This window comes from Melospiza melodia, chromosome 2 (assembly GCF_035770615.1).
Source record: "Melospiza melodia melodia isolate bMelMel2 chromosome 2, bMelMel2.pri, whole genome shotgun sequence".
In the NCBI taxonomy this organism is placed as follows: domain Eukaryota; kingdom Metazoa; phylum Chordata; class Aves; order Passeriformes; family Passerellidae; genus Melospiza; species Melospiza melodia.
Genome location: NC_086195.1, coordinates 119,262,305 through 119,285,593, shown reverse-complemented (window position 1 = coordinate 119,285,593; position 23,289 = coordinate 119,262,305). Strand labels below are relative to the sequence as shown.

The 23,289-nt window shown below is 38.2% G+C and overlaps 1 protein-coding gene across 2 annotated transcripts in view; it reads right to left on the bottom strand.

Annotated features, from left to right (window-relative positions):
- The window catches only part of OCA2 (OCA2 melanosomal transmembrane protein), a 162,160-nt gene that overhangs the window by 20,721 nt on the left and 118,150 nt on the right, over nucleotides 1–23,289 (bottom strand). For both annotated transcript variants that reach the window (XM_063150517.1, XM_063150518.1), the window contains one exon: nucleotides 18,884–18,977. In XM_063150517.1, coding sequence (XP_063006587.1) covers nucleotides 18,884–18,977 — 94 coding nt within the window. The remainder of the gene's footprint in view (nucleotides 1–18,883; nucleotides 18,978–23,289) is intronic.

The following is a 23,289-nucleotide window of genomic DNA, read 5'->3' as shown; positions in this document are numbered from 1 at the left end:
GGTGTAACTGACTTTATGATCCTCATCTAAGGAAAATTATAGACCACTTCTTCAGGAATTGAACATAGGATGTAGGAAACCAGTCACAGAAGCATTAAAAAGGACATTCAGAGTAAAACTTATAAGATTATTTTGAGTCTCATTGAGAATAATTCCTCTGGAACCACAGGCGTCTCCAAGAATCATAAACAAAAACAACTAATCTTGTATTTCTTGTGCAGAAAAAATTGCCCCTAGTCAACAACTTTAAGATTTCCCTTTTGTACATGATCAGAGTTAAAGATCATGTATATCAGCAATGAATTATTCTCACAAACATTATTCTCACAGAATTTGAAATTTGCTGTATGTATCCAGCATGAGCTTTTAGTTTTAATAAATAATAAATGACAAATGCAGAACTTAAAGGTGAATCTGTTATGTGACAACAGAAGTGTCAAAACATATTCAAAATTTTCCCTGGAACGAGAATCTTAAGGTGAAGCAAACATAACTTTTGCTGAATTATTTTCAGCAGACTAAAAGGCTGACAGGTAAAGAATTGTAGTTTGTTAACAAAATATACTTTACGTCTGAGAATGAAAAAACAAATCAGTGTCCTTCCACTTCTGTCTCCTAAATATACTGGATAAATGAGGCCTGCTTCCTGCACATATATTTTTAATGTAAATTGAAATATCATGTCTGGGCACCTTTCCATGCACAACCTTCACCAAGAAGGTATCAATAAGGCACAGTAGAAGAATTCCTTTCAAATCCCCATATTCCCAGGGAATCAGATCTTGCTCAGCATATGGCTACAATTCACTGTGAACTGCCCTGGACATTCCAGGGTCAGGAGGGAAAGAGTACATGGAGAGGAGAAGGAGGGAAGGAGAGGGAACGATTACATGGAGAGGGGAAGGAGGGAAGGAGAGGAAGGAGGGAGAGAGAGCCACCCAGACCTACTGCAACCATGGTTCTGTCTCGTCTCACCTCCACTCAGCCTTCCTAAGGACAGAGCCCTTCCCTCTGTCCTCTGCTCCCTAGAGAACCTGGCCCTGCCACCTGACATCAGAAATGCAAAAATCATAACAAGACCACCAAAGGCCCCAAAACAGCATGTGGCTGGCTAAAGAAGGAGGTTGCCATTTAAAGTCCCTTTCACTAGCCAGATGAACTATAGATTTGAACCTGGCTCGGGCAGATCCTGGTGAAAAGTCCTGACCATTGACCTAGAAGCCACTCAGGAGCTTGGGAAGCTGTGCCTTGTCTCTGCCTTTCTCCTTATTCTCACACATCTGTGTGGGGGAGGAAAAGGTTACATGCCACTGGGCTGGAAATAACAGGGGAAGAGATATGAATAGAGAGACAGTAAAGGACAAGAAAAGAGACTAGAGACCAATGAAGGCAGATAAACGGATTGCAGTGTCTTAAATTTTCAGTGCATATATTATTTTTTCAGTACACAAAATTCCTATTAATATGTTTCTGTCCTAGTTACTGATTATTTCCTCTTTTTTATTTTCCTTTGAAGGATTTTTGCACAATATCAGGGTATGCCTGAAACTTATTCTGGGATTCAGCTCCAGATTCAGGCACACGTAGATGAGAACTATGTGAAAGAGGCTTTTTTGGTCTAAGTTCCCACAGCAGAAGGTGGAAAATGTAGAGTGTTTAGGCAAGTGAGTACAGGCTTACATACCCACCAGGAGCTCAGATGGGAGCTTAGACAATTATCTCTTATCAAATCAGGTATTGCAATTCAAGCTGAAGCCCATCTTCTGGTAAAATGCTGTATTGAGGATCAAGATATTTTTGTCTGGCCAGAATAAAAATGGCCAGAATGAAAATCATATCAAGATAGTGCATTCATCCACCTTTTTTCTACATTTTTCTGGAATAAAAAATACCAAGAAAATTTAGTGCTTGAATTGGTCAATAACTGAAGATAGCATTAGGGTAGTTTGAAGACTAAATTATCTCAAAATTGATGTGGGTTTGATTTACTTGTTTTTCAAATGAAGTGTTAATTAAAAATTTTAAATATTAACTTTGAATTAAGTACAATATATTGATGCATAATTATGCTCATTTACTGCAGCATTCATGACATATCCATACTTGTATATAAATCATTAAAATATGTAAATATAAATTGATAATTTTTACCCTTTAACTCTCATAAATCAGGAAGTAGTAGAAATCAAAGTTAGTATTTATTTTGTAATGTGCTACAGTGAAACCTTTATTTCAGAGCTGCTAAAAATTAACTATATAAGTATGCATTACTTAAGATACAATATGCATTATTTAGCTTTGTAACACAACAGCATAGAGTTGGTTCTGGTCAGCTGAAAAAAGGGGACTTCAAGAAGCTAATTCTCCCTATCTCAGGATATCCCTTCAAAATGTCAGGACAATTCTTCCCTTTCATTTCCACTGAATGCAGAAGGAATACAAATGAACAGGCTGAATTACATGGATGAACTCGAGTGTGATGAGTCATATTTGAAGTCAAGTATCCTATTTCTAACAGTTGTCTTGCTGCTTATGAGCAAAGTGCAGAAAGTTCTGGAGTAACACCATCATAGGAAAAATCTATAACTTCTCTGTGGTGAAGGTGCACCTCAAAGGTGAGCTAAAAAGCCGCTAATGAGGCTAAAAACCCCTTTTAAAACATTATCATATAATTCACACTTATGAGTGTAGGTGTGCAGACTTTTGTGCTGTGTCTGATGACCTGATACATACCAGGCAGAACAGCCTGCAGACACTGCTCATGTTGGGAAATGTCTGATTTTCAATTACACTTCAAATTGGCAAGTCCCTGAGGGCACCCACAGACCCCAGTGTCCCTGCACAACCTCCCTGGAGCTCCCTTCCACTCCTGGCCCAGGATCCCATTTCACTCCTCTCCCAGCCAGACAGTCTTAATGTTAGAAAAACACATTCAAATGAGGTAGCAGTGTATTTTAGCAAAGGGTGGATTTTTTTAATAGTCATCTGCATTAAAAAAAGAAATTTAATAATTTTTTTCTACACTAAAATAGTTCAGAAATTAGCTGCCTTTCTGAAAATTATTTTTGAAATTTCTGCATAATCAGAAAACTTAGATATTTCAAAACCTGTAATTCTACTCCACCTGCAACAGTAATTTTGACAAGCACTGGCTCACCATGCTTTTCTTAATTATTTCAGTAATGGCTGTTTATTGAATTTATTAATAGAATTCTATTCACTATCTCAAAACTTATGGAAAAGTTGACCACTCATTTTGAACTTGTTTCTATCTCTTCCTACAGAATAGACATAGAAATTAATATTTTTATGGCAGTTTATTCTGTGCATATAAAAGTGTCAATTATTTTTAACCTCTTAACTAAGAGAAGACATTTTATCTGTCACTGAACTTTTGAGTTTGACATCAATTAAAGTTCTTCCATTAAAAAGGAGTTATTAGAGCAACATCAAGACTTACACAATCAATCTGTCAAAATGATATTACTGCAAAACCTTCAAAAATAAAACCTTTCTTGTCAAACAGGCACAATTTGTAGGTGGCAGGCTTTAACCTCAAATGGAAGCCCAGAGATCCCCAAAACCCTACTTTACTCTCACACCTGTGATGAAAGAAGCAATATTTTTAAAATATAATATTTAAGGAGAAAACATGACAGACTTTATACAAGAGAATACTGCTCTGTTTCTCATCACATTCACCACTAAGCCGAATAATCCATATGGTGAGAGGTCTAAAAATGAGACATAATCTAAAGTGCTTTAAGTCTCATTAATTTTATTTATGAAAATATAGAAAAAAATATTTTATTGATAGGCTAATGACCACATGCTGACTGCAATAATCAATGGAAATGGCACATGGAAATATCAATATCAACAACAATCCAAATTCTTTCAAATTTAAATAAAAGATAGTACTGACTACAGTGAGTTTTCACCAAAGCACAAAAAGCAGAGGAAAAGACTTGTATTTTTTTTGACTGTTCTCCCAATCACTGCAAATAGCCTCTACTATAAACAGTCCTCACTGATATACTGTATTAAGAAATACAAAACAATTCTTCTGTTGTTTTTGTTTTTGTTGTTGGGGTTTTTTAATTTTACTGGGTTTTGGCCTTTGCTGGTTTGGAATGTTCTCAGTTTTCTTTCTTTGCTCCCTGGTTTGATTATTCAAAGCTACATTGCCCACCTTATTCTTTTAACATTTCATTTGTCACTATCATTACAAACTTCTGCTCCTGCTGAGAAAAGCACACTTTCCACCAATAAAAAGGTCCTTGCTAGGAGAAGCAAAAATGCCATTCAGTCTATTTCTAAGTGAATCCCCTTCAAGACGCATTAATTCTCAGTCACAATGAAAAAAAAAATCAGTAAACAAGGTTTCAATTAATGGCAGGGACAGCAATAAAATTTTCAAAGAGTGAGGCCTGCACTTCAGTAAGACAAATTTTCACAGAAATTTAACAAACTAAGCAACAGTGTTTCAATACTGCTTCTGCATTTGGTTTTCAAAAGGCAAGGATTTAGGCACAAGGCATTAATTTAGAACCTCCTCAGAAAGGCCTACAGGAATAAATCAAAAAGGGTAAGATCAAGAGAAGCAAGTGTAGCAGCCAGTTTTTCTGACAGAGAAATTGGAAAATAGGTGTAAAAACCTAAAGCATGTGAAAGTCATTAAATACAAACAGCTGTGAAACTGGTGTAAAAACACAAGAACACTTCCACCAAATCTTGTAGCATGCACAAGTCTATACACAGAAAACTTGTAATATTTAGAAGGATTATTATTAGCTCATATTTTTCTTCTTTACAGGTGGGCTATTTGACCTGGCCTTAATGGCCATGTGACCTGGCAGCCTGAAGGACAACAAACTCAGCTCTCAACCCCACATCTAATCTCCATATGATTAACTACTTTTGGACCAGATACCACTCAAGACCAATTAACGAGACACCAACAGCCAAATTGTTTAGTTGCCTGTGAGAATACCTTTTAACCTACAGGAAGTACTGCCTATAAGGCCCCAACAAAGATGGATTTTTTTTCCCAGAAAGTCAACAGAAAAGGGCTTTACACAATACTAAACTGTGTCTAGCAGGAAAAATGTATGAGTACTGGAATAACAAATATCATGGAGGGAAAAATTACTTATACCCTAATTACAGGTAAACCAAGATTATCTCATACCCAAGAGAGAGTTCCAGTGTAAAAGAAAGCCAGTTTGGACTAGTTGAACCACAGAAAGGATGGAGCACAAAAGCTGATGTGATTTCAGAAATAAGTTGCGCATTTCAAAAACTGTGCTTATAGGAGCATGGACTTTTTTTTATAATGTATCTGTTCCATTTCTTACCATGTTTACCTCTGTAGTCTAAAATGTATCAGTAGTTTCCCACATTGGTGGCAAATATCTCCTTTTGATAAATATTTTCTAAAAAAATTTACTAAGATTAAGACTCTGCATTAGATTTATCCTCCTTATATAATATGGAGATACACACAACACCCTGGTCAGTTGGGTAGTACATCCACCAAAAGCTTTTCCTTTTCCATGCACTGGATATACTGAGATGGTAACAAAAAGAAATTCAGCTCAATTGCTAACTCAAAGACATGGTGGAAGAAATCAGCAAGAGCAATTTCAGTCCTAATTCTTTTCTTGTCAGAAAATATACCTCTAATCTTAGCTAGGAAAACAAGTTGGAAATATCAGCCAGCATGATCATTAGAGTGGTATCACTCAAGAGAGACTGTAGACACTCCTTTCTTCTCACTCAGGCTTACTTATGGATCAGGTAAGGCACCATCAAACCTTTTATTTAAAGATCTGCAATGAAACATGAGTGCTAGACCACAGCAGAGCAGAGACATGGACACAATAGCTCCTGACACATGGCCCACATTCTCGTTAGCACTGCTGACATTGATGAATTATCTTGGAGAATAATGCACTGACCTCTTTTAACTGCTTTCTGATTTAATAGGCTCCATTAAAAAAAAAAATTTAAGTCACAATCATGACAAGCTTAACAGCATAATGGTACATATGACCTTCAGTTTGTGCTTTTTAACATTTAACAAAAGCATATTTACCCCAATGCAAAAGCAAAATAGGCTACAAATTAACTCCTACCTTCTACTGTAGAAGTTTAATCAAATAGAGTTTCTTTTTATTTTCAGTCCAGAAATCCATAAAACTGGATAACACCTAGTTTAATTATCTTTTATCTAACCATGAAATTCTGTGCATTTAGATACAGAACCTCTCACACTAGTTTGAGAGGATTTGGTAGAAATGAAATGCAGTGAAATGAAAAATGAGGTAATTTACTTGCCTTTTAAAAGCTTGCTGGAAAGGTGAATATTCTCAGCTATGATTTCAGCCCATATTAGTAAAATATGAAACCCTATGGCCAGACATGTCAGCAAAGAGGTTTTATTTAAATTTCCTCACCTCTCGGTGAAAAGTTGTTTTCTGCAGATTTTTCTAGTAATTAATTTTTCCAGTTTTTACATGACTGCTATTTAAAGAGACACTGAAGAAGCACTACACTGCTCTTTGGGGCAGACATTCTGATTTTCAAATCCACCTTTCAGCATAAATCATATCTGCTATAAAATCTTGGGCTTTAGAGATACTTCAAGAAATTTTTCATAAAAACACTATAATCCAAGATATCTTGAAATCTGTTGCATAAAATGGTTTCTATAGGAGTAGCACTGCACAACACAGCAGTATATCTGCTTTCTGACACTGCCAAAACCATCTAGAAATCATTACTCTTAAAATTATTTTCATTCCAAGTGTTTTTGGGAAGTTATTAGGTATTGATTTAGTTGGTAGCCTGTACTTATAAAAGGTAACCAAGAATGGGTTATGGTGTGTGTGAAGAAAATAGAGATATATATTACATTTACCACTCTCCTTGTTGTTCATTGATTTGTTTTTAAGGTGTTAAATTGCTTTATACATTTTGTGACTTATAAGATCCATGGCATACAATTTCTAAAAGAATGCTCTATAAATATGATCACTCCTATAACCTGTATATCTAGTAGGAACACTAGCATGATCATAAATTCCCAAGTAAGAGACCTAATTCTTCCATCTATACTGGATGCAAATATGATTTTCAGAATAAATCAGGATCAGTATCCTGCGTTTCAGCTTAACAAGAAAAAATTAAATTCTCATTTGTTTCAGTGTAATCCAAATCAGTTTTTCTCTCTATACTCTATTTTCATTTGTCTATTTCTTTTCCTCACTCAATTTAGTGATATGTGCCAGTAGACTAAAAATATCTGCAAGAATTTGATGGATAATTTAATGCATATTATGTATACATATTTTATTGCTCAGAAAGAAAAAGGCATACCAGCAAATGCACCAGAAATGTGAGTAGTTGGCATCCATGCAACAGTTAGGGAAGACCTTGCAGAATTACATTAATTACTCCCTTGTATGACAGAGCAGTATTCTTTAGAACTTGTCATTTAATACTCCTGAGCATAACCTTTCAAATTTATGAATTATGAATACCTCAAAGACTCTATGTTCCAAAGAACTACTGATTTGAAAAAAAAAAGGCAACACCAAAAAAACCCAAAAGAAAACAAAAAACAAACAAACAAAAAAGAAAGAAAAAACCCCACAGACTTCTTCACATATCATCACTGTCCTATTTAATGTACTCTTTCCCCCAGTTTACACCTGGCTGGACTTGTGGGTGGCTTGGACTTTTCTCTTTGTTTTTTTTGAAGGAAGTGGCGGAAGGAAGTGGCGGAAGGAAGTGGCGGAAGGAAGTGGCGGAAGGAAGTGGCGGAAGGAAGGAAGGAAGTGGCGGAAGGAAGGAAGTGGCGGAAGGAAGTGGCGGAAGGAAGTGGCGGAAGGAAGTGGCGGAAGGAAGGAAGGAAGTGGCGGAAGGAAGGAAGGAAGTGGCGGAAGGAAGTGGCGGAAGGAAGTGGCGGAAGGAAGTGGCGGAAGGAAGTGGCGGAAGGAAGTGGCGGAAGGAAGTGGCGGAAGGAAGTGGCGGAAGGAAGGAAGGAAGGAAGTGGCGGAAGGAAGTGGCGGAAGTGGCGGAAGTGGCGGAAGTGGCGGAAGTGGCGGAAGGAAGGAAGGAAGGAAGGAAGGAAGGAAGGAAGGAAGGAAGGAAGGAAGGAAGGAAGGAAGGAAGGAAGGAAGGAAGGAAGGAAGGAAGGAAGGAAGGAAGGAAGGAAGGAAGGAAGGAAGGAAGGAAGGAAGGAAGGAAGGAAGGAAGGAAGGAAGGAAGGAAGTGGCGGAAGGAAGGAAGTGGCGGAAGGAAGGAAGTGGCGGAAGGAAGGAAGTGGCGGAAGGAAGGAAGTGGCGGAAGGAAGGAAGTGGCGGAAGGAAGGAAGTGGCGGAAGGAAGGAAGTGGCGGAAGGAAGGAAGTGGCGGAAGGAAGGAAGGAAGGAAGGAAGGAAGGAAGGAAGGAAGGAAGGAAGGAAGGAAGGAAGGAAGGAAGGAAGGAAGGAAGGAAGGAAGGAAGGAAGGAAGGAAGGAAGGAAGGAAGGAAGGAAGGAAGGAAGGAAGGAAGGAAGGAAGGAAGGAAGGAAGGAAGGAAGGAAGGAAGTGGCGGAAGGAAGTGGCGGAAGGAAGTGGCGGAAGGAAGTGGCGGAAGGAAGGAAGTGGCGGAAGGAAGGAAGTGGCGGAAGGAAGGAAGTGGCGGAAGGAAGTGGCGGAAGGAAGGAAGGAAGTGGCGGAAGGAAGTGGCGGAAGGAAGGAAGGAAGTGGCGGAAGGAAGTGGCGGAAGGAAGTGGCGGAAGGAAGTGGCGGAAGGAAGTGGCGGAAGGAAGGAAGGAAGGAAGGAAGGAAGGAAGGAAGGAAGGAAGGAAGGAAGGAAGGAAGGAAGGAAGGAAGGAAGGAAGGAAGGAAGGAAGGAAGGAAGGAAGGAAGGAAGGAAGGAAGGAAGGAAGGAAGGAAGGAAGGAAGTGGCGGAAGGAAGTGGCGGAAGGAAGTGGCGGAAGGAAGTGGCGGAAGGAAGTGGCGGAAGGAAGTGGCGGAAGGAAGGAAGGAAGGAAGTGGCGGAAGGAAGTGGCGGAAGGAAGTGGCGGAAGGAAGTGGCGGAAGGAAGTGGCGGAAGGAAGGAAGTGGCGGAAGGAAGTGGCGGAAGGAAGTGGCGGAAGGAAGGAAGGAAGTGGCGGAAGGAAGGAAGTGGCGGAAGGAAGTGGCGGAAGGAAGTGGCGGAAGGAAGTGGCGGAAGGAAGTGGCGGAAGGAAGTGGCGGAAGGAAGTGGCGGAAGGAAGTGGCGGAAGGAAGTGGCGGAAGGAAGTGGCGGAAGGAAGGAAGGAAGGAAGGAAGGAAGGAAGGAAGGAAGGAAGGAAGGAAGGAAGGAAGGAAGGAAGGAAGGAAGGAAGGAAGGAAGGAAGGAAGGAAGGAAGGAAGGAAGGAAGGAAGGAAGGAAGGAAGGAAGGAAGGAAGGAAGGAAGGAAGGAAGGAAGGAAGGAAGGAAGGAAGGAAGGAAGGAAGTGGCGGAAGGAAGGAAGTGGCGGAAGGAAGGAAGTGGCGGAAGGAAGGAAGTGGCGGAAGGAAGGAAGTGGCGGAAGGAAGGAAGTGGCGGAAGGAAGTGGCGGAAGGAAGTGGCGGAAGGAAGTGGCGGAAGGAAGTGGCGGAAGGAAGTGGCGGAAGGAAGTGGCGGAAGGAAGTGGCGGAAGGAAGGAAGGAAGTGGCGGAAGGAAGGAAGGAAGTGGCGGAAGGAAGGAAGGAAGTGGCGGAAGGAAGGAAGGAAGTGGCGGAAGGAAGGAAGGAAGTGGCGGAAGGAAGTGGTGGAAGGAAGTGGCGGAAGGAAGTGGCGGAAGTGGCGGAAGTGGCGGAAGTGGCGGAAGTGGCGGAAGTGGCGGAAGGAAGGAAGGAAGGAAGGAAGGAAGGAAGGAAGGAAGGAAGGAAGGAAGGAAGGAAGGAAGGAAGGAAGGAAGGAAGGAAGGAAGGAAGGAAGGAAGGAAGGAAGGAAGGAAGGAAGGAAGGAAGGAAGGAAGGAAGGAAGGAAGGGGAAAGGGGAAAGGGGAAAGGGGAAAGGGGAAAGGGGAAAGGGGAAAGGGGAAAGGGGAAAGGGGAAAGGGGAAAGGGGAAAGGGGAAAGGGGAAAGGGGAAAGGGGAAAGGGGAAAGGGGAAAGGGGAAAGGGGAAAGGGGAAAGGGGAAAGGGGAAAGGGGAAAGGGGAAAGGGGAAAGGGGAAAGGAAAGGAAAGGAAAGGAAAGGAAAGGAAAGGAAAGGAAAGGAAAGGAAAGGAAAGGAAAGGAAAGGAAAGGAAAGGAAAGGAAAGGAAAGGAAAGGAAAGGAAAGGAAAGGAAAGGAAAGGAAAGGAAAGGAAAGGAAAGGAAAGGAAAGGAAAGGAAAGGAAAGGAAAGGAAAGATACTCTGAAACTCAAAAAGGCAATTCCGAAATTATATATGAGACATACTAAATGGCATATATCATTTCAGAATTTAAAATAAGAATATTTTTTAGCACCAAATCAGTTGATCTGGCTCTTAGATTGGTATAATTTGTGTTTACTCTTCAACTTGCAACTTGCTACCATTTTTTCCCTCTCTAAAAATTTTTCTATCTGATAGCAATTCCACAGTCAAGTATCTTGATGATAGAGGTTACATTTATTTTATTCACCTGAGCATTCATTCTTGACTGTTACCAACCTGAACACAAAATTTATGTCAATAAGATTTTAGTTTAACTTTTTTGTGTGTTTCATGGATATATACATGCACAAACTATACAATTTATAATCAATTTTAAACCAGTCTCTAAATCTTAAATCTTCACTATGAAAGATTTGAAACTGAGAATTTTATGAGCCAGTTCATTCAATTAATATTGTTTCAATGAGAGCTATAATACAAATTGAACATTTTACTTTTATATATATTATATATACCTTAACCTATGTAATACTGTTGCATTTATCACATTTTACTATTATTTGTTTCCTTGCTTAAAACCTCGCCTAATTAACTAATGCCAACATTTTTTAGTCAGATCTATTTCTTGGAAATTGTTTGAGGTATATTTAGGGTTTGGGTTTATTTAATTTTAAATGAGATCAACACAGAGGATCAAGCAAGAAGAGTTACACATGAGACTGAATCAAATTTGCCATTTCAACACAAATAGATACTTGCAAAGTTCTTTTCTTAATTGGCACCATTTTGAATACTAATGGATATTATCATACCAAAACAATTGTGCAAAACGGCACTGGAATTACTAGACTATAATCTCACATTGGTTGGAAAATGAGAGAAGGTAATGAAAGGTTGAAAAATGGTAGAAGGAAATTCCGCTATCCTGCAGGACTCGGACAAAAGGAAACATTGGAAAAAAACAACCCAAACTTTTTAAACTTGAACAAGGACAATTGCCAAATCCTGCCCAGGGGGGAGAGAAATCCCTGCAACAGCAACATCTGGGACAGAGCAGCCGGGGAGCAGCTCAGAAAGGAAGGCTCTGGAGTGATGATCTTCATGTGAGCCAGTACCAGAGGCAGCCAACAGCCTCTGTGACTCTATGGACAGGGGAAGATCTCCTCCAATCTGAATCTTTCTATGCCTTTTTCTATGATCCTATGATTAAATACTGCTTCAATAATATCAATAATACCCCATAATATTAATGTGACACATCTGAAGGATCACTGCTTCCTACGGAGTCCAACGAAACACTGGATCGTTGCAATTGCATTTATCAAAATCTCTGAGGATGAAACACACATTTCACAGAGTTTAAAGGCTAAAACCATACTAAAATTTTAATACCTGAATCACATAGCCTTATTTTGCGATGAGTGAGACAAGTATTTAAATCCCATTTTCTTTATTGGAAACGAAAAGCTAATACAAAAGAATTCACAATAAGAGAAGAAAAAAAGCAATACTTGTATGTCCACAGGCCAAACAATTCAAAGTTATTAGTTCTCCTCAGAAGACATAAGAACATTATAAGCTCCATGAAAACTTCACGGTAAAGATAAATCATGTTTCAAATTGGAAAAGGAAATGTCCTCTTACTTAAAGGCTCAAAATACTACTTTTCATCCTTTTTCTAAAAGTAAAAAAAAATATAAATGCATATCCATTCACACTTCCATTTACACTGTTTCCATACCTTAAATAAAATCAGAAGAAATATTAAAAAACCAAGCCAACCCATTACTCAGGAATAAATGCTGTGCACCACTGTTGCAGGAATGCTTACTTTCATGAGGTTGCATGCCAGCCATGCAAATACTTAAAATAAGCAGCATTTATTTTATTGAACTTCCACAGATGTCAATATGCCATTTATTTCAGAGCAGTTATTAGATCAACTGTGAAGCTTTAAAATATTGCAATGATTGTTGCTGGATAGCTAAAAAAAAACTGGCATTTTTCTTAACAAAGCCAGCTTAGAACCTAATAATTTAAGATAAATACACACTGAACTACATTTCTACTGAGTTATCAGCTGAAAGTTGTTTATAGCTTTGCCCTTTCTGTCATAACAGTGACTAGGATGTTAAAATCTAGATTGTATTTGTTAAACTCAGTTCCCTAAATCTGATAGAGATTTTCATATGCAATTGTATTTGAAATTTATTATCTTTAAATAAGCTACCAAAAATCCTTCTAACATTTTTTTACATATGTAAAGAAATCAAGACAAATGTAAAAACAAGCTTTAATAAACCTAAGAGATCCAGATTTTTAAAGGTAGAAGTTTTATATAGGAAAATTAGTGAAAACCTCAAGCTTGCCCGTGTATTAATGCATTTTTGTTGAGAGTGCTTTACTCAAGTGCTGCATTTGCACTTATTTGAACAGAAGAACTCTGTTATTGTGTCAGTTATCAACATTTAACCCATGACCACTTACTCCTCCTTATTGATCAGAAGAGTAGTGGGAAGTGAGATTGAGATAATTCTTGTATCATTATCATTAAACCTTCTCTCAGCAGTACATTGTATCTTCCTTGGGTGCTTTGAACATCCCCAGATTCTATCTTCTGGAGCTGCACAGTTGATCAGAAAGTCCACAGGTGAATTTGGGTATTTTGATACCACATTTCTCAATCAAATTCTCCATCAAAATTCATATCCAAAATGTAGAGTTGGTTTTATTTTGCTCAGAGTCAGCTTTAAAAGAGCAACAGCATAATTGTGGCATAGGGTGGTGTTAATAGAAAGAAAATAGAAAAAAAAAAAGATACTAAATTATCAGGAATGAAAAGGACTAGAGTTGTCTAACACATAACCCAGTAGAGACATTCATGGGTTTTTTAAAGTGCTATTTTCCACAAGTTGTGTAAATAGGATACACAGGAGGTGGCAAAGAACATCATATTTGTCCTCCCACTTATATGAATGACGCTTCTCATGGGAAGTTCTGTTTCACAGCCTTTGCATCTGAGTGCTCTCAAAAACAGATAAATAGGATATCCTACTGAAAATATTTTTGCTGTGAATGCCTCACAAAACAAATCCTATGATAGTACCAATTTTTTTCCTAAGCTATTATCAGAAACCAATATTTTTGACACTTTCAAATTATTCTTAGCCCCAGAGAAGACAGAGGATATTAATTCAGCTCTGCAGGTGGTGTATGAAGGGAGGGCACTGACAGAAAAATGCAAAACCTGAAAATACACACAATGCCTTCAGGATTATATCCAGTTAGCCCTACAACTGTAACTCTACATTAGGTTCCTAAGCTCATAACCTCTTCCTCTGGGCAGACTGATTTCCTCATGTATCAAATTATTTCTCCCACATTCTTATCCACTACATAGTTATCCAATCCATTCTTCCCCTGACCAGCACTGTAATATAGGCACAGTCAGCCAAAATTTGCTTGACATAAAATTGGAGTATGTCCCATAATACTCATTTTATATTTTTGTCAAATATGTTCATCATTTACCTGTGATTAATTTTTTCTATTGACATCACACATCATGGTCACAGAGGGGTGATTAATAATGAATTACAATAGCATGAAGGAACATAAGTTAGTTTATATTTGAAATACTATGTATCATTATAAGGTTATAAATGCCTATCTTGCAGAGAAAATGAAAGTCAAGTTGTAAATTGTATTAGCAAGTTAAAAACAAAAAAAAAGGTCATTAAAGCCCCAACAGTAATGAGAACATCTTATGTTATGGAGCTGGAATCAATTTTTTAATTTGCAACAAAAAGAATTCTGTGCATCATTTTCATGTTCCACAGGGTGGTCTGACCTAGTCGAATGCTATATTGCAACAAACTCAGACATATATTAGTAAAAATTTTAAAACCTCTATGAAATGATGCATCTAGATTGAGACATCTGCAATGTTATTTATCACTGAGAAAAAATAAAGAGAAAAAATTGAGAAAACCTTGAGAAAAAATAAAGCCCTGTTGATTATTTTACAGTCTGAATTTATATAAAATCATTGTATTAACCTCTAGAATTCAACCAAGCAACAAGACCACAATGTCTTTATCTGACCATTTGCCAAGAGAAAAGTACTCTCCTAGATTTGGGGTTTTCCTTTATGTTAAGCTCTTATTTAGGTGTAATAATTCTCTGATAACTAGACTAAAATCATAATAGGAATATTATAATTCCCTGCCTTCTGCTTACTCATAAATGCTGTCTCTGAGCAATTACCTTTGTATTATTAACATATCTGATGTTTTCTGAAGGGTCAAGACTATGAAAATAGTTACACTTCTGACTAGAGACATAATGATCACTTGTTTGCTCTGATATTTGCTTGCTCTAATGTTTACTCTTGACCACACACAGCAAATATCCCACTGCTCTCTATCTTCTTTTCCAAGCCCCATGGACTCACAATTTTTTCTATTTCTACCACTTAATTACTTGTCTTTGTGTCCACAATGTAGGAAAAGTATAAGAATTTGATGGGAGAACAGATATAATCACACTCATGTAAGTAACATGAGAACTGAATGAGACTTGGATTTACACTGAATAGCAAATTGAACAGGAATTTGATATTGCCTAGATTAACAAATAAAAGGCAAATTGCTCCACATTCTGAATTAAATCTTATCTTTTTTAAATGTGAAAAAAATAGGAGGACTGTGACTGGAATAACACATTTAGCTCTATCATGTACAGCTCTAAATTACTAGAAGAATAAGGAAATATTATAGGAAGGAAATATGAATATAATAATTTATATTTATTTAGATTACGTATGTTTCATATAGGTATATCCAACATATTTTTTTCAGGAGTAAAGATTGAACACATAAATACAGTTTGATGAGGAAGCTTTCAAAATGGAACAAGAGTATAATTTGGCTGTACTGATTCCAAAAATGCAAGAGCATCTTTAAGGAAATTATTATTCTGAACTTGCTCTTCTTGTGAATTTTAATTTTGTTTTTGTCATAACATTCCTTTCTTCCCTTTTGAATTAGACTTATTCCAGATTAATCATCCAGTGGCAGTCACTCACTATTTGCCTTCAGATTTGTGGGGCTGGTTAAAAAGTGGCTGAGCTTGGAAGGCACTACTGGGACACATAAGAAGCCTGGGGAGCAGCATTAGTGACTGGTCTCCAGCAGGCTTTTGTGCAGCTGATCACACTGGGAACTTCTGCCTTTTCCACATCCCTTGTCCTTTCCCCATTCAATGAGTCTCATATAAGCCCTATTCATCCTTTTGATGCTGATATATCAGTAGGAGATCCTTTCTCTTTTTCTACCAACATGTCTAACAGATTCAAGGATAAAAAATAATTCATGGTGGTAAATTAAACTTTCTACAATATTGTATATTCTAAATGACATGTGAATCTTTTTATTGCAGGGGAACATAATGAATAATCAAAAAAACCTAACAGGGCCTGAAAAACAGACGTAGAATTCAAAGCAGCCAAATGATCTTTTCTCACAGGCAATTTTGCTCTTTCCCTTGTGAGCACTCTTCAGACAGAAGTGGTACAGGTGTCAATGGGTAATGTCAGAGAAGGGAACAAGATCTGAATGCATTCTGGGTGAGATATTTGGTGACACTTGCCAGCACATTCACAGCCAGGCATGCATGGATATGACCTGGTATCTCCTCATCCAGCAGTGTACTCTGAACACCAGGCTGCTTTAAGGTGCTCTAACACATGGAGGGAACCCTATTCTGTTCTCTCTTCTTTCTCAGTATAATCTTTCCCACCTAAATTCCATCCTACTGGAACACCTTGCAGGCACATCACTTCCAGCACACGGGCCTGAATTGCTTGGATGGTGAGAATGGGACACCAGACCTGTCTTTCCCTTACATCCATCTGTGGAGGACCAGGTCCTTGAGGCAGTAGGACTCAGGGATGTGAGGGATCCAGGGAAAGAAGCAATTGGTTGTTGTTCTGACAGACACACAGAGCTCCCCAGCACAGGATTTCTTCTGAGGAAGGCACTCTAGAGAGAAGCACATCAAGCTGGTAGGACCTCAGCACTCTAGGCAAGTTATCACACCTGGCCACCTCTGGCTCTGGCTGGGCAGCAGAATAGCATTGCGCAACACATCTGCCAGGTTGCCTCTGCTACCTTCTTAAAAAGAGAAGAGAAATCTCGACCCACACCAAGTGCCACTGTGCAGACACGCAGAGGAAAGGTCATGGGCCCATAAACCCTCTTAGAGAGCAAGGAACCTGCTTCTTGCCTTTTTGTCTCCCTGCACAGAGAGGCATTGTGGTGCCTCTCACCATGAAGAACCCACAGCTTCCGTAGAATCTCGGCCTCAGTTCTATCGAGGTGTACTCACCAGACAAGCTTATCAACTCTCTCTGAAACTTCTCTTACAGACCACTGTGTCAAAACATGATTTTCAAAAAAGCTGCTTCTAGCAAAGGCCTGCCTTAAACATGTTTGCATGATTTGGCTTAGCATGCAGCTAGGAAGGAAGTGTATTATTGGAAGTAGAGTGCTCTGCTGTGTGACACCACTTGAGACAGACATGGCATGGATTTCCTGTGCAGAGACACTTGGGAAGGGCAGAACAACGCCAGCTCAGGCTGATAAAAGACATCTTAACAAAAGTCAGCCAGCAGAGCCATCATCTCCCCACACAAGGTATCCATGATTTTTCTCTGGTGACTCCCAGGGGTTTGCAAGATGAGAGGGTAAAGATCTGTGTGTCTACTGGGAGAAGCACTGTAGAGGACCTTTCAATGGGGATGTGAAACCTATTGAGTAATCTTGGGCAAAGAGGGAAGAAATGCAGAAAATTCACTTTATTCTTTGAGGCAACCTTCATAAATAAAAGTAAGCAAAATCAAAATCCTCAAGGGATACACAAAACATCTCTTGATGCCAGGAGAAGACTTAAAATATATTCAATTTGTGAACAATTGACTGAAACAAATATTTTCCTAACACAAATAGTGAAGAATCTCATGGTCTGCCTGTTCAGTGGTTAAAAGGCAGCCAAAAAAAGTGAGCTTTTATGTTCATCCTGCTAATTAACATCCATTGCTATCTCTCTGAGACCACTATGTATTCTGTTCTCACATCTTTGTCAAGGTGGCTACAGTCTTTCCAGTATTCATTTCCACCAAAAGCATAGGTATAGAAGGCAATTTCAGGGCATCTGTCTGCTGTCATCAATACCAAAGAATACATTCCAGTAAACACTGCTGAAGAGATTAGCCAGGCTTTACATCTTTTTTTTCCTCAGTCAGTCTCAGGGAAGTTTTAAGAACATTTCAATACAAAATCTACATAGAAGACATGCTGTAAATGCTACATACAAGTAAAATCCCCAAATCGCAAGGTCAAAATCTGTGAAACATGAACAGTGCAATCCACCAGCCCATTATTACTGCATTTCCTTTTTTTTGTGCAAGGGTTTGATTTCCAGGAAATCTGTGAGTTATTACTATGTACTACATAAGACTGTTCTGCAGTCTCAAAGATCCTGACAGCCAAGACTTGGTTGATGAACCATATTAATAACGCGGGTTTGAGGGCTTTGAGGTAAACAGTTTAGAAAAAAGCTGATCAGCTGACATGCCATAATACACAATTTAAACAAAGTAAAGAGAAAAAACAAATTAGTGTAAGCTTAACAGTATCCTTTGCCCTAAATATGCAGAAAAAAGAAGCAGGGAATTGTGTTTTAGCTAAATCAGCTACACTTTAAACTTGAACTTTTTGTTTTGTCCTTATTTACCAGTTTCCACTTACATCTTTCAACCACAGTCTCAAAAATGGGAAGTATTTGGAAAAATATTAAATTACTGTATGCATTAAGTACATCTTGTCCCTTAAAAACCTGCTGATGAATGACCTGCAATGAAAACTCCACTATTAAAAAAATCTATTAATTATTAATTATACAATTATTAGGCAACAACTAGCGTTGAGTCAAACTGGATGCTCATCACACTTTCATTCAAAGTTGCTAAGAAGCTGGTCAAAAGTAATTACTTTTAAGTAAATAGTTTACTGGTGGGATAATGGAATAAAAATCAACTCAGTCTAAATTAGGACATTCCAGTATCTCCGATGATAGAACATCCATGAATATGTGAAGATGAGAAACTAGGTTTAAACTGCATTTTACAATAAAGCAACAATTTACAATTTCTACAAAGCCGAAGATTGAGGGTGATCAATGCAGGAATTTCGAAGGCTTTGTTTCTCCTGGAGTTCCACTGTGCTCCCACAAGCTTCATGCATTCTATCAACATTATACAAAAATAAAGCGATTTGTCTTCCACCTGCATTTCAGTTGCCAAAACACAATTAGGAACACAAGTATCTTTTATAGACCTTTTCTCTAGATTTTTTTCCTTAGAAGATTCATTGTTTGCCAAGAGAGGAAAAAAAAAAAAAAAAAAAAAAAAACAGATTGGATGTGAGAAGTTTAAAAATGTACCTGAAGAACTCCATGAAAGAGAAGCCATAACCATGCTGTTCAGCAATTCCAGCACAAACAACATTTGCAGATGCTCCAATCAATGTTCCATTACCTGCAGTTCAGAAAACAAAGACCAGTTTATAGTCGTGGTCTCTTTCTTACTCCTACTCTTTTTTTTCTGTGTTGAAGGCCTAAGATGTACTCATTACAAAATGAAAAATCAATTTCTGTTGTATATAGGTTTGGAAAGAAACATACAGTCAATACCTCCACATCCTATAAAGAGTTTCATGCTTTGAAATATAAGCCTGGTATTACACCCTGGTTCTACTTAGGCCAAAAAAAAAAGGGAAGGAACATAGCCCCAGTAAGAAAATAACACCAGAGACCTGCATTCAGGTAAACATGTTGATTTTCAGTTTTACTTAACTAGAAGGTGCCATCAGATGAGGTGAAAAGATGAGATAGTTTGAGAATGCTAAGAAAAATAGATACCTTTTTCCAAATGCCAACTTGATGTTGACACTGTAGTGGTTTTTTTATTGATAAATTAAGTAATTTGTAAGATTTGTTTGGAGTTTTTTAATAGAAAGTAAAACACCCTAGATGTGATAATGGAGGGAAATGGATCTCTTTCACCTCTCTCTCCTAAGGCAAAAGGATCAAAGACTTTGTTTACCCAATCACCATGGTTCTTCAATAAATAAGGAAACATAATTTTATTCAGTGAAGTTCACCAAATTAACTTATACAAGGCCCCACACGAGAGGAACACAATAAAGAAAAATAAAAATAATTTGCCAATTTATAATGCACATCTATCCTCACTTCTCTTCTCCCAAGCCTTTTCCAGAAATTAATTTTCTCTAAACTTTTAACAATCTCACAATGAAGTCAGGTATTCAGAGCTCAGAAAGACTGACCCATTTTCTATATCATTCCCATGAGTCATACCTCAGACTTATACATGCTGCATACTTGACTTCCACAAAGCAGATGGCTCCTGCAAATGTTTCTGATCTAAGGCACGACTCAGGAAGTGACAGGGACTCCTACATGCTTTTCTTTAAATGAAGTTTTGAACAAAGGTAACAATCTAAGAGATTTTTTATTATACTCAGTAAGTCATCTCTTTTGCCATACATCGCTACATTAACAATCCATTATTCTAAGCAGGAGCCTTCCTTTCCTCCCATTGGCATGTAGTTACTCTTCTTACTTTAGTTCTGTTAAAAATTTTAGCTCCATAGAAATTTTCTGGTCTGACTTTGAGAGAAACAGATCATAATGTAATTAATTCTCCGGTTAATTGTTTTGATTCAGTAAATGTTTTGGGTCATCCAGAGATCAGTGTACCAAAAATCATCTCAGCATAAAGGCAGAAGAATTATTCCCTCAAAGTATTCACACGTGATATTGTTATGGCCTTCTGCACCTGAAAGTGCACACAAAATTAGCAGATGTCTAAAACTATAATAAAAAAATAATATAACACTCTTAAATGAAAATAAAATAAAAATTAAATGCTATAATCCGGATTGTTCTGACTGGTCATTATAGCGACAGAGTAACAAATCTGAGGGAAAAAAATAAACCCCAAAAAGTCACTCCGGACTTTTTTATTATTATTTTTAGTTGAATTCTTGAAAGCCAAAGCTTTCCAATGAAAAGCCCTGATATGACAAATTTTTTTCCAATTGAGTCCAAAGAAAATACATGATTCTTTTTTATTCCAGCATGGTCAATTCTTATCAACACACATTAGGCAGCAAACTCAAATTTTCATCCTGGAGTAGAGATCTGAACAAAGGCATCTATTGTCTCAAGTGAGTGGCCTAAGCAACACCTATTAGGAGCAATAGACTGGTTTTATTTTCTCATCAGCAGCTCTTGAGCAGATGCCACTATGGAATAAGGAAGACACACATTGGAGATTTCTTGAGATGAGAAAACTCCTCCACTCCCACTCCCTCTAGTCCCAAATAGATATTTTATTTTGTATATTTAATTCTCCCTCTATGTTTTTTTAAAATTCCTTTTCTTTCTGCTCTCCTAGGAGCTGTGCTAGGTGACCTGCTTCCTACCTGCTGTTTTAAAGGCTTTTACACTGCAAAGAGCTGGAGCTCAGTGCAGAGATACCCTGCCTGTCTCTGAGAGTTCTGCTGATGTTGCTGAAACTGCACATCAATACAAGGGTGTATCCTTATTGATCATAAAACTATTGTGATCATCCTTGTGAGAGACACCAAGAATTTTTTGTAACCTCAGCTTCTTTTCATACACAGAAAGCCACCTCCACAGGTGCTTTAGGTGTGGAGAAAAAAGAATGATTAGCATCAAAAAAGAACAGAAACCTTTAAAAAATAGTGTCTAGCACTGGTCATTAGAAACATCACACAGCCTGTTTCCCATGCCCTCTCTCTTTTTGCCTCTAAGTATATCCAAATTACTTTACTGCACATTTTAAAATACAAAACTGAACTTGAACAACTTTCCTGGTAGGTAAGTGCCATGAGAAACCAAGGCACAAGGCGTGTGGCTTAATGTGAAAACAGAACAAATGAATACAACTGATGTAATTAGAGGAGTCAGGAAGGAACACTTCAGGAATTTTCAATTCCAAACTAATCACTAGTCTACAGCATCGAAACATTTCATAAGAGAGTTCTGCTCTATGTGTAGCACAACCAGTCATCAGTCTCAGAATAATGTTACTGCAGACAAGGAATATAGCTCTGGCTTCAAATTAAAGAAATGAGACTGAAACTGTGCTTGTCCCATGGCTCTGACTAGATACAGTCGAGATCTCCAAACAGCACGAGCTCTCCTATACTGCATGGGCTATAGTAATGCCTTCACATAATGAAGTATTATGGAAAGAGTTTCTGCTTCAGCAGTGAATTGATTTCCCCAAGTAGATTTCACTTGAGAAGAAATCGTCACCTTAAATGTTATCTGTGAGGAACAGCATTACTTTTTCATTTGTTTGGAGCGTGTGTGCAGTTTAATTAGGCACTGGCTCAGCAGGCTTCAAAGAACTGCACTCTAACAACAGAAGCAAACTTTTGTTCCACCACCTAGGAACATCTGTCTCCATGGCACGGGTTTAACTCAGTAGTGAAATAGCAACACTAACTTCCTGAATCATGGAAAACTCAAGCCTAAATTAATGTACACAGAAACCTATACATTAAACTCCTTCTGATTGATGCAAACTAAGAATAGACATTTTTTAGGACTTCACTCAGTCTTGACTTCATCTTCACATCACCTGCAATCTTAAGAACAATTCAGCTTAAAAAGGCTTCCTCTTGCTTGTTTGTATGCTCAAAACAAAATAACACATGGGTCAACTGTATCAACCCATTGCAATAAATCAGCCTGGTTTGAGGACTCCTATTGTAACTTTGTTGATGACTCCTACTCACCCTTTATCACAAGGCAGATGGTTACAGAGAAACTGGATTCACTACAATGGATTGTGATACGTCTAATGTCAGTAGTATGTTATATCTATGAACTAAGCAGTGCATTTTATTCTGAATATCTTCTTCCTTTTTTCCTTGACAGACTACATGCACTGTTGCCAATACTAACTATGCTTAATAGTTCATATGCATGAAATCAAGAGAGACCTTTTTCTTAATGAAAAAAATAGTAATTCTAATTAACTGCTTATGCTATGACAGAGGAATCCTCACAGATCGTAATCCTTTTTCCACAGAGCTGTCCTAGTTCTGCACAATCATTTCAGAAACCAAGTAGAAGGTCTTCTACTGTTTCTGTCTGGAAAACCTGATATAAGATCTTCTTTCTGATATTTTTCAAGGCAAATAACTTCAAATATCTTTAGGGAATGTGGAATCAACCCCAAGTGTGAGACAGTATTTAAGTTTTAGTTAAGAATAAATCTATCAAGAAATATCCAAGCCCCACACATTAAAATGTGCCTTTTCATCCCCAGCTAACTTAGAGCTACAAGCAGGAAGATGTTGACAAGGTTTGGTAAGCCTGATTTGATACCTGCACTATCCACCTGCCCTGCTTCTTTCAGCCTTCTTCTTCCATTTGTAGCTACTTCTCCACAACCCAGCACTTTGCTGCAGGGCTCCTTCAGAGACAGCCAAATCCAAACCCAGACCTTGCACACCACACACAATGCACCTCTCATGGGCCCAGACAGCCTTCTTCTCAGTAGAGGGAGTTTGCTCAAAAGTCACTATGACCTGCAATGCACTGAAAATCAATGCTGGGAGAACCAACTAGGCTTACTGAAAAAGGGGCTGGGAAATCAGATTAGAATCACAGCAAGAAAAGGGAGAGAGTTTGAATCAATAATGTGCATCCTCTGACTTGAAGCCTCATTCTCGATGTTGATTTTTACTTGTCAGCAGCACATTTATTATATCTAAATGCTGTTAATT